Consider the following 12683-nt stretch of genomic DNA (forward strand, 5'->3'; position numbering starts at 1 on the left):
TACTGGGTGTCGTGACACAATAAAAACAGAGTTTATTGTTTGAATGATTTATATTATAGGGCTGGAAAGTAGAAAAGTCTTTTAGGAAAGTTTTTAGGAAAATAAAAGTCTTTTTTGTGAGTCAAAGACTTTTGTTTAGGTCTCAAATTCCATATTACAATGTGTATTTTGATTTACGACAATGAATGTTGAGTTTAAATCCTGTTTCTGTCCCTTATGTTGACAAGTTTAGATATTACTCAACTCAGTTTCTTACTGTTCATCATGGCTTCCTGCTCCGATTCAGTGACTGACAGTCAGAAGACGAATAGTTTATCAAATCGATCGGATTCACAACCTGACGCTGAAATAACAGATACAGAAGTGAAGGGATATTTAATGAAACGTGCCAGAGTATCCAGGAAGTGGAAAAGACAGTGGTTTTTACTGAAGAACTGCGATCTCTACTACAGTCAGTCACCCGAAGTAAGCAAGCTGAATCTCTAATTTTAATTTATGAAACGCTGTGATTATCCCCAGACACCTGTCTGGGGATAATAAAAATTTGTTATCCCCAGACACCTGTCTGGGGATAACGAATTTTCATTATCCCCAGACGCATATTTGAAACTCCGCTCTTTTAAACAATTATCCACATTCCAGATTATGGAATGTTTCCAGATGCACATACCTGGATACCTCTGTATAGAGCTTTTAGACTTGGTGTAGTCTCCTTCGCTCCTCCTCATCTATTAATGATTGGACCAATTTTTATAATTGAACTTGTTTCCTAGGGTGTTGCTTATCTCCAACTCTGCTTTGAATTTATTCAAATTTTTTGCTGATACTGTGGTTTCTTGTAGTTTATTCCAGTTATTTACAATTCTAGATGAAAAAAAGTTCCTTCTTTCATTTGTTTTAAAACGTTCTTTTTTCAGTTTCTTGCTGTTTCCTCGTGTCTGAATGTTCTTGTTTGGTTTAAGGAATCCTGCCTCTACCCTGTCTATTCCCTTTACTATTTTATATGTTTGGATCATATCTCCCCTTCTTCTCCTGTAATCTAAGGTCGGGAGATTTAATTCTTTCAATCTCTCACAGTATGTTTTGTCTTTCAGGTGTGTGATAAGTTTTGTTGCTCTCCTTTGCACTCTTTCCAAACAGTCTTTGTCTCCCTCAAACTTCGGATACCATATGCAGTTAGCATATTCCAGCTTTGATCTAACCATAGTCTTGTAGATGGTAGTCATGTGTTTTGTTTTCAGATTCTTGAAATTTCTTTTCACTATTCCGAGTGTTTTACTAGCCTTAGATTGAACATCTTTAATTTGCTTCTTGAAGTTTAGCTTCCTATCAATAAATACTCCTAGGTCTTTTTCCCCATTGGATTTCTGCAGGGGTTTTTCTTTCCTTATATAGTTTGCTTCTCTGTTGTTTTTTCCTAGGTGAAGAACTGCACATTTATCTACATTGAACTCCATCTGCCATATTTCGGACCATTCTTCAAGCTTTTTCAAATCTTGTTGTAAGGTGTTTCTTTCTTCTTCTGTATTAGCTACTCCATAGAGCTTAGTATCATCGGCAAAGATTTTACATTTAGATGATAGATTGTCTGGCAAGTCATTGATATAAATCAGGAAGAGAACTGGTCCCAGTACACTTCCTTGTGGAACTCCACTTGTTACCAGTCTCTCTGTTGATGCTGTTCCATTCACTATCACTTTTTGTCTTCTATCTTTGAGGAAATCTCGGACCCATTTGACTGTCTGATCATTAATTTGATACTGTTCCAATTTCCTGATTAGGCGCAGTGTGGAACTTTGTCAAATGCCTTTCTGAAGTCGAGGTATATGACATCTAAATTGTTGCCTAATTCCAGGTCTCTCGTCCAGTCATCCATTGTTTCAAGTAGGTTTGTTACTGTAGACCTTCCCGCCATGAAACCATGTTGATCTTTGCTGAATAGTTTGTTCTTGGTCATATGATCAACCATTTCTTCTCTAATCAGCTGTTCCATGAGCTTGCAGACGACAGATGTCAGGCTCACTGGTCTGTAGTTTTCTGGATTTTTTCTGTCTCCCTTCTTGAATATGGCTGTGATGTTAGCTTCTTTCCATTCCCTTGGTAGTCTTCCTTCTTTCATCGACTGGTTAAATATCTTGGTTAGGGGTTCTACTAGCTGCTCTGCTAAGTTTTTTAGGATGTAAGGATGAAGTTTGTCAGGTCCAGGTGATTTACTCTCCTTTAGGTTTTGTAGTCTCTTCATTACTCTCTCTTCAGTAATCGGCCATTGTGTAGTATCTATATTACTTGTTTTAGCAATATCTGGCAAGTTTTTCTGGTTCTCCACTGTAAAGACACTTGCAAAGAAGAGATTTAGCACCTCTGCCTTGTCTTCATCTTCAGATGCCCAAGTGCCATCTTCTTTTTTTATGTCACAGGTTCCCTGTCTTGTCTTCATTTTACTGTTTACATAACTCCAGAATACTTTAGGATTTTCTTTCGTTTCCTCTGCTATCTTGTTCTCATACTTTTGATGCGCTTGTCGGACTATTTTAGTAGTTGCGTTTCTCACTCTTTTGTATTTGTCCCAATCCTCTTCCTTTTTGCTTCTAGAGTATCTTCTATTTACTGCCTTCTTCTTCCGTAATGCCCCTCTCACTTCCTGCGTCATCCAAGGTTGATTTCTTCTCCCAACCCGGTTCCCTCTGCTTTTCGGGATGTTTTTCTCGAAGCATTGGTTAAGTACTCTGGTAAATCTACTCCAGTTGTTTCCTACGGTGTCCTCGATTAGTATTTCCTCCCATTTTATATGCCCCAGTTCCTCTTTCATACTCTCAAGATCAGCCTTCCTATATCTGAGTGTCAGTTTTTCATCTACAGTCTCTGATGTCGCCCTCAGTTTTAGGAATATGGTCGCATGGTCGCTTTTTCCAGTGGGTGGCTCAGTCTTAAGTCGATTATGTCATTTTCTTCCTCCATCAATATCAAGTCCAATACGTTGGGCTTTTGGTTTTTTCTCTGTCTCGTGGGTTCTTTTATTATCTGTTGTAGGTAGCAATCTTCAATGGTTTCTATGAAACTTTCCTCCAGGCTTCCCTCTTTTGGTTCGTCCATCCCTTTCCACTCCAGTTCCGGCATGTTGAAGTCTCCCATAATAATTATCTCTGAATGCTTTTTTTGTGATGCTCTCCTTATCATCTCCAACATTCTCTCATTATTTTCTCTTGTGCTATTTGGGCTCCGATAAATCACTCCTACTAGTATCTGACTTTGTCCAGTTACTCCAATCGAGCACCAAGCGCTCTCCCTAAAGTCGTGATCTGTGAGTTCCTCTATGGGGTTAACCTTGAGGTTCTCTCTCACCAATAAGTATACTCCTCTGCCGGAAGTTTCAAAATCTCTGCTAGCTATTATAGTGTATCCCTCAATACCTAACTCTGCTATGGTTGGGTGTGTTGTTGCATTCTTTGGCTTAGCTTCTGTTATTGCTATTACATCTGGATCTTCTTCTTCTGCCATAGCCTTTAGCTCCTCTCTCTTATTCATCACACTGTCTGCGTTCGTGTACATGAACTCTTTTGTATTTGTACATAGAAATAAGGAAAGTTAATAAAATTTAAAATATCTATAAAAACATTTTAACCAACATTAAAATCAGTTGTTACTACATATACACAATATGCGTCGACTTCGAAGTGGGTGTCATGGCCGAATGGTTTAGTCGTCTGCCCTGGAAGTTTGACCATAATCGACGTTGTGGGTTCGAATCCTGGTAACGTCACTTTTTTTCGTTTTTTTTTTTTTTTTAAATTCCGTCTTCTTTTTACAGAACGTTGAAAGGGATAAATGTCCCATCCATCCTCCCCCCACCCCTTTTTATTATTATTAAACTCTCTCTCTCTCTCTCTCTCTCTCTCTCTCTCTCTCTCTTGTTTTTTTCTAGTTTCTAGCAAATATATTCGTCCCCACTCCGATCTCAAATAGTGTCTAAAAAGAATAAATAATTAAAAAGCAAACAAACAGAAATATTCAGAGAGCGACCAAATGGTCAGATAGAGGAGAAAAAAAAACAATAATTGTTTTAAAAATAAAAACAATAATTGTTTTAAAAATAAAAACAATTTAAGAAATTCATGCTCAGAAACGGAACATTTACATAAAGGTTTAGCAAACAAAAAACTCTAAGGTTTAGGTCAAAATATAAAAAAAAAGAAAAAGAGAGATTTCCCTCGGAGCAAGGAATAGTGTTAACAATAATAATAATAATAATAATAATAATAATAATAACAATAATAATAATAATAATAATAATAATAATGATAATAATAGTAATAGTATGATAATAAGAGCATTAATAATAAAAATAATACTATTATTGATAATAATATAATAATGATTATGATGGTAATAGTATTAATAATAACAAATATTACAATTATTATTATTATTATTATTATTATTATTATTATTATCATTATCATTATCATTGACCAAAACAAAAAAAACAATAATAGATCTAGAGCAAATTAAATAATGAAATAATATTATCGGAGAAATAAAAAATTCAACTGATTAAAAAAAACTCTTGCTCGGAACTCGGAACAAAAGTGAAAACAATGAAAATCAATTGGGAAGAAAGAAAGAAAAGTTAAAAAAAAAAAATGAGGGGGGGGGGGGGGGGGGGGGGGGGGGGGCGGTCGCGACTGGGTCGAATCTGTGCAGCTAAAAGGAGTAAAATGAAAGGTGGCCTTACCCACTGAGCTGCCTATCCACACCGCTATCGGAATATTTTAAATTCATATATGAGCTAAACATATTTCCACCATTTTTGCTTCCTTGTTTTGGTAGTTATTTTCATCTCTGATTCAAATAAGAATATGTTGTTGGATCTAGTTTTGTGGACGTGTGATACTAAACTGTATTGTCTTGTGCGAAGCAGGCAGGAAAATAACAGGTGTGGGTTTTGGTCTTTGGGGCGAACAACACCATGGCCTAGGAATTCGTCCGCGACATAAAAATTATTTCCGGTCGTCCCCAAAATTGTGGCCAGAATGAGCAAATTATAGAAACAAGAGATGATCAATAAAGTTAACAGGTAGGTTGGTAATGAAAATTTAAATGGTTGGTGGACTATGAACAGATTTGATGATTAACAACTTTCTTCCTGGTTGAAAATAAAAAAGTCGAATTGCCAGTTTGACGTTTTCAGATCAAAGTAACAAAAGAAATTTCATTGATCCATTTGCTTTAAAATATTTTTTTTTAAAGAGCTGGATTTGACATTTGATCACTATTTACTTTCATCTTGTGTTAAATATCACTTGATATATTAACTGTTTTGGGACACAACCACTAGTATTTTTTCCAGAATATTTGGTATTTTTCACGCCTAGTTTGGCATTTTGCATAAAATCTTTCTGCCCACTTGCTACATGCGTCTGGGGATAGTATCCTCAGACAGGTGTCTGGGGATAACAAAAATTGGTTATCCCCAGACACCTGTCTGGGGATAACGAATTTTTATTATCCCCAGACAGGCGTCTGGGAATAATGACAGCCTTTATGAAATTTATTTTACACTACACACAGAAACCTAGTCAGTGGTGGTTCTAGCCTATTTACAGTGGTGGGGCAAAGAGGATTCGGTCATATATATATATATATATATATATATATATATATATATATATATATATATATATATATATATATATATATATATATATATGATATATATTTTTTATTTTTTATTTTTTTGTTGTTTTTTTTTAATAAAAATTTTTTTAGATTTTTTTTTTCGCCTTTAAACAAAAAATATTTCAACCACCAATAATCACATTCACAATGAAATGACAATACCAGTAGATTTTAATTCTTCCAAACGTAATCAAAAATGAATCACGAAAGAGAATACAACTAAAAAATAAAGCGACGAGACATAATGCGACAACACCTTGACAATACAAGTCCATTTCCTTCACTCGAAAAATTAAAGAGATGCTTTAATCCCTCAACGGCGATATTAATATTGCTTTTACATATTTCTGGTTTTCAGTAGTACGTAGTAACCTTAAAGTTTTCATGGAGAAGCAACAACAGCGATATGACTCGAGTTTCATTCAGAGCTCAAATTGCATAATTTTTACTGCTGTCTTGGTGGTCAGAATGATTGTGCCGGTGGTGGTAGTGGTTGGAATAGTGGAAGCGGTGGTGGTGGTGGTGGAGGAGGAGGAGGAAGACGAGGCGGTGAGGGTAATTATGGTAGTGGTTTTGGTGGTGCTGTTGGTTAGAATGATAGTTGTGGAGACGATGACGGAAATTGTATGATGATGTTGATATTGTTTTTATTGCTATTGTTGTACTTGTTGTTAATATTGTTGTTGTTGTTGTTGTTAATGATGATGATGATGATGATGATGATGATTATGATGACAACGACGATGTCGTCGACAATGATGGTTACCATACGATATTACAAAATTTATTCAATCTTAGGCTTTCGCCAATTAATCATACAATTTGATGACCACATACATGAAAGTGGAAATAATGGCAAATGGGACCAAACAATAAACTGATACCATTAATAACCACCAAAAAAAAATACAACAATAGTAATACCACCAATACGTACAATAATAATAACAATGATAATAATAATAATAATAATAATAATAATAATAACAATAACAATAATAATAATAATAATAATAATAATAATAATAATAATAATAATAATAATAATAATATTAATAATAATAATAATAATAATAATAATAATAATAATAATAATAATAATAATAATAATAAAAATAATAATAATAATAATAATAATAATAATAATAATAATAATAATAATAATAATAATAATAATATTACCATCATCATTACTACTACCACCACCGCTACCACTATACTACCATCACCATCATTATTACGTTTCCAATTATTTTTTCTCGTTTTTTAAAATATGATATCTATCAAAACAGACGAAAATTCCGGTGATTTTTTTAAAGGGTAGTTAAAATATCTACGATTTTATTAGCCCTGAAAACTACGATTTTTATTTTCCTATCTAAAGTAGGCAGGTCTGCTATGACAAGTATCAGTATCAGTTCCATAGTCAAAATAAGACAAACAAAAACAACGTTTATTTAATATTAGGCTTTCGCCAATACTTCATACAATATAATTAAGACAAAATAATGTTACCAATCTCTCCTCATGTATTCGTTTGACTATCGTCACAATAATTACCGTGTTATCTTTGCTCCTTACCCAACCAATCCCTTGCTTCCCGCCTCTTCATCGCGAACCATCTTATGTATGTATTAGCTTCAGGACGGGCAAGTACGGAATCTGCCCACCCTTCCTTTAAAGGTATTTATTTCCTCTATAACTTAGAATTCAACTATCTCCTTACTCAGAAGAGTATTTCTCGTATACTAATTCAATTGTTGAGAAAACCAAAATGGTGGTTGTATTTTATATATTTATTTAGTCGTGACTTTTGAATAAAAGTGTTTTGTTTTATTAGAGGGAATACAATAGAAAATTACATTGTTTTGCAAAATTATTTAGTCTGGCAATAAAAATACAGCGGTAATTACTTTAAGAATAATAAAAAAAAAAGAATTAACAAATTAATTTGTTAAAAAACAAAACAAAAAACAACAACAAAAAACAACAACAACAACAAACAAATAAGAAAACAATTTAAATAAATGAGTTTTGAGAAACACTAAAGAAAACGAGGGAAAAAAAAAAAGAAATAATTTAAATGGATAAACAAATATATTAAAACAACACAAACTAATACTAAATTGATATAATATTAGTAAATTAATAAATTTAATTCAATACTGGAACCTTCCCAGCACAAGTAAGGCAATAAATAAGAAAAAGTTCGTTTGCCAAAATCTCTATTTAGTGTACACTGGTTAATAAGGTGGGCTCATTTGAATTAGCCCGACCTAGTACTAGAGAGGCCAGACAGCAAAATCACCGTCAGGTGACGTGACGATGAGATGACGATGTGGGCGGAGTGGAGTGGAGTGGTTGGGGGGGGGGGGGGGGTGATAAAAAGAACAGGAGCGCATCCTGGTTTATGCATTACGGGGTGCATGGTGATTCGCAATCTATCAAAGATACACACAAATTGATTTCAGTACGAAGTATCAATTTTAAGTAGTAACTTTTGAAATTATCTAATTTAAATTTGATTGTTTCGGACCTGGTAATACAGCATATAACTTGAAAAAACAGGCTGGTATTTGCCCACCCTGCCCATTATTACCAGCCGTCCCTGAACCTAGTGTGCTGTTACGGCCACACTCCTGTTTATGATATTTTTTTTTTATCCATCCATAATTATGATGCGCTATCACTTACAACTTTCGATCAATGGTTAGCGTAACATCATCAAGCAGCGCCATCATCAGTTATCTCAAGAGATATAATGTGTTTTGTTTTTTTCGTGTTTTTTTTTTTGGGGGGGGGGAGGGAGGGTAAAACTCCCTAAACTCCATCTTCAGGCTTTAGGTCTTTGTTGGGGTCGTATTATTTTGTCAATTTGATTTCATCGGTGATCCACCATTCCGCTCTATTATACCTTTAAACATTATGAATTTTGAGTTGTGGATGTTAACTACCCCCCTACACACATATGCACAATATATTGACTTAATAATGTCAAAATACAACCCAAAAAAAGGGACAATTTTTAGAATAATTCCGACACATATAATCACTAATCACTATAACCGTTAATATTTGTATGTATTTTGAGACACAGAACACGAAAACGTCGTTATTTTTGGGCGCAAGTTTCTAAATAAGTCCAGACAAGTCTGATAAGTTGGTTTATGGTCGGATAAGTCGAATTCAGGTGGGATAAATGTGTCTGTATGTCGGATAAATCAAAATTTGTTTGGTGAAATTGACGCAGGTTGCAGTTGCAAATATCAGGTTCTATATCAGAGCAAATATCAGGTTCTATATCAGAGCCTAAAGGGCTGTTAACATTTGAAAGTGCTTGCTTTGCCTGAAGTAAAACAATTCATTGTTAGTAAAACTCCAACTATCATACTTTACTAGCCATTCCTATAACATGAAACACTCAACGGACACCAATATATGACACTGTGCCAGGTTTTTCTGTGTGTGTGTTCCAGTGATTTGCATCAAATACTCACTTATTGGTGCCTCTATCTATGAGTCTGTTCGATTTAATGGCAAAAGTATCAATTGCATTATTGAGTTAAGAGATGAACAGAGTCGGCGTGTGAAAATGAAACAAACAATGACGTAGTACATGGAGTGTCACGAGGACGCTGTTGCTTGTCATGCAGGTCTTTTTAACCCCCTAACAGCGACGCTGATTTTTTTTGTTTTATCTATATTATCTTTAATGGAGAATAAACCATTTTTACCAGAAGAGCAGTAAGAGTAAGAGTATCGCGACTCTGGACTTAATTATCTATAATTTCATTGCCGTTTCTTCTCTTTTGATGAAGGTGATCTGGTGTTGGGTCAAAGTAAGATCAAATTTTGGCTTTATAGGGTACATTGTTTCTGGGTTTTGCTCTTTAAAAAACCTTTTTTTTCCTTCTTTTTTCAACTCAGCATTGCTGATTGCTGTTTCTTTTCTTTTTTTTATGATTGGACAGGATGCTGGACGGTGCGTGTCCATTACTACAAAAAGCACCACATCACCATCCCTACCACCACTACTACAATACAACAACCATCACATCACCATTCCTACCAACACTACTAAAACAACCACCACACCACATTCCCTACCACCACTACTACAACCAGGTCCACATCACCATCCTTAACACCAGTACCACACCACCACCCCTACAACCACACCACCACAACTACAACCACCACATCACCATCCCTACCAACTACTACAGCCACCACATCACTGTCCCTACCACCACTACTACAGCAACCACCACATCACCATCCCTACCAACACTACTACAACCACCTAATCACCATCCCTACCACCACTACTACTCCAATCACCACATCACCATCCCTACTACCACTACCACCACACCACCATCTCTACCACCACTACAACCACCACCACACCACCATCCCTACCACCACCACTACTACAACCACACCACCACAACTACAACCACCACATCACCATCCCCACCACCACTATTACTCCAGTCACCACATTACCATCCCTACCACAACTACTACAACCACCACATCACCATCCATACCACCACTACTACAACCACCACCACACCACCATCCCTACTACCACAACTATGACCTGAAATGTAAACAGAAAAGAAAAAGATATTAAGGGGGTTAAGGTGAAACCTTCACTCTGCAAGTAGTGCATTACAGACAAGATGGTAGATCTCCAATATAAACAGTGATATGATATGACCCAAAAAGACCTGAGGGGATGGGGGGGGGGGGGGTTATTGGGGTGTTTGCCCCCCAACTTTTAAGATTTTAAAAGTAATTTACACCTGTTTCTAGCATCATTGCTATGCTCTTCTTCCAAAGAAATGTGTCAAAAACACTTTTATAGCGCAAAATGCTTGTCGGTGTTGTGCTAAAAATTTGCCATATCTCACAACTATGGGTGAAATTACCCCAATGATGAACAATGTTATTTCAAATTTAAATGTTAATGAGTGGGATCAATTGATATGTGGTGAGATGGTCTGTGTTGCCTATTCTAGGTCTTGATTAGAGACCTCTAATTCTTACTTTCAACTTGGGATTTATATATTTTAATTATATATGTCCAATACACGCCAAGAACAATTATTTTCAGGAATTTACTTTCCTTTCACCATTTAGATCATCAAATTTCCCACCAACAAAGAACTAAATAAGAGTCAGAGAATAATAGGATAATTTTTATTATTTTTTTTTAGTATGATAATTTTTAGGATTTCTTAAAGGGGAAGGGATATTAACATTTGCAACGTGATAAAGAAGGTAAGTTTGTTAATTAAAATTTATTTTGACAGGATATGAATCCATGCTGTCCACGGTGAGGGTCATTTTTTAGAATGTCATCCAACCAACTAAGCCACACTGTCCACATGAATGATAATGCATTAAATATATAGATAACTGAGCGCTCCTCAACTGATTTTCTGTCTGGGCAATTTCATTATTTTATTGAAAGTTTATTACCTGATTTATGTCTTTTCAGCTGTCTATGTGGGTGAGTAAGTCAATTTCGACTTTAAAAGTGGCTAATTAGAACCTCACTTGGCCAAACACAACAATTTTTTGACCCCTCAAGAAGCTGGGTGGGGTTCCTGACCTCCCATAGTGGGCAGGGAGGCACTTACTGTGTCTTCTATCTCCCTAAATCTGTTTCCAACGTGCTTTCTGTCTTTGTCTTGGAATGAGATTACTTGGTTTTGTCCAGCTGGCCGGATACCCTAGTTGGGAGAGAAACAGTCAAATGTATAGTTAGAGTTGTGGGAGATGATATTTTTTTCCTTGTATATCCTCTCTCTGTTATTAATTTTATTATTATATTTGTTATTTTGAATGTATAATGTAAGCATTTGAGTGTATTCCTCTTTGTTGGATTTTGTGCTTGTATCCGGATGAGACTTATAGGTGATCTCAAACTATGTACATTGGTGATATGCTCTTGGAATCTACATCTGATCCCTATTTGTTCTCAGTTTCCCTATGTCTTACTTTTTCTTGGGTGCTTTAATTGTAATTCTAGAACTTTTTACTATCCCATTTTCTTCCTTTTAACTGGTGCTGATATGTCCTAAATGTGTTGCAAGCGCCGTAAAACCCTTAAAAACAAACAAAAACAAACCCCTCAAGAAAAACTCAGGCGAAAACATGAAATTATGGGACATTACGAGTGTATGAGTGTTCGCAAGCCATACATTGCACTTTATTATCACAATGTTTGAAAAATTAATTTGACTGCAGAAAAGATAAAGTGGTTCACCTAATCATGATTTTATTGAGTAAACCTCTGCATGAACATAAAAGATGACAGAAAAACCTTTAAATAAACATTAAATCCTTTAACACTTTGAATCAGATTACTGTCAGATTTAGGCATTGCTTATAATAAAAGTTCATTTTAAACATTTTTAGTGCACGTATGTAATTTTTTTTCTTTTTTTTTTCTAGGGTCCATTGAAGAAAATTGCATTGAGTGATGTGGACATTTCTGAATCCAAAGTGGATAAAAAGCCATTTGCCTTCAGAATAAAGAGCAAGCAAAATGGAAGGACATATTTTATTCATGCTGAGAATGAAATGACTCAGAATAGCTGGATGCAAGCCATTTGTTTTGCCAAAGCTGCTGGTAGCCAAGGCAGCGCTTCACAAGCTTGTGTCATCCAGTAGTGACATAATGTGATGTTTATACATCAATTGACTTGACTATAGAATCTTATGACACTCCAAAGTTTACAGCTGTGATATATAAATCCTACTATTTGGCATGGTTTGTGATGCTTTAAGCCAATATTCGGTAGGCGGATAATTGCTATATTTTAATACAAATGTTACCTGGTGATGTGTTTTATTTATAAAAATATGATGGTTTAAAGGAAATATAAGTCACAACTTGTCAAATGACAGTTTGTTTTGATTCCTGTAAAAGCAGGTCATTGTACACGGCAAATGGCTTGGGTTCCTACAAACGAGAGTGCTGTGATTTATTA

The 12683-nt window shown here is 35.3% G+C and overlaps 2 protein-coding genes across 4 annotated transcripts in view; one reads left to right on the plus strand and one right to left on the minus strand.

The window, feature by feature from the left end:
• Positions 1-12683, minus strand: part of LOC144968175 (serine/threonine-protein kinase D3-like) — a 186242-nt gene that overhangs the window by 118000 nt on the left and 55559 nt on the right. The window lies entirely within an intron of this gene.
• On the plus strand, positions 264-12683 carry LOC144963335 (PH domain-containing protein DDB_G0274775-like; the record flags this gene model as incomplete). Its single annotated transcript, XM_078897276.1, is given in 2 exon segments — positions 264-465; positions 12145-12683. Coding segments are annotated over 2 exon segments (420 nt in total). The 5' UTR covers position 264.

Source organism: Berghia stephanieae, chromosome 1, assembly GCF_034508935.2.
Source record: "Berghia stephanieae isolate SIO BIC M18660-M18661 chromosome 1, UCSD_Bste_1.3, whole genome shotgun sequence".
NCBI lineage: Eukaryota > Metazoa > Mollusca > Gastropoda > Nudibranchia > Aeolidiidae > Berghia > Berghia stephanieae.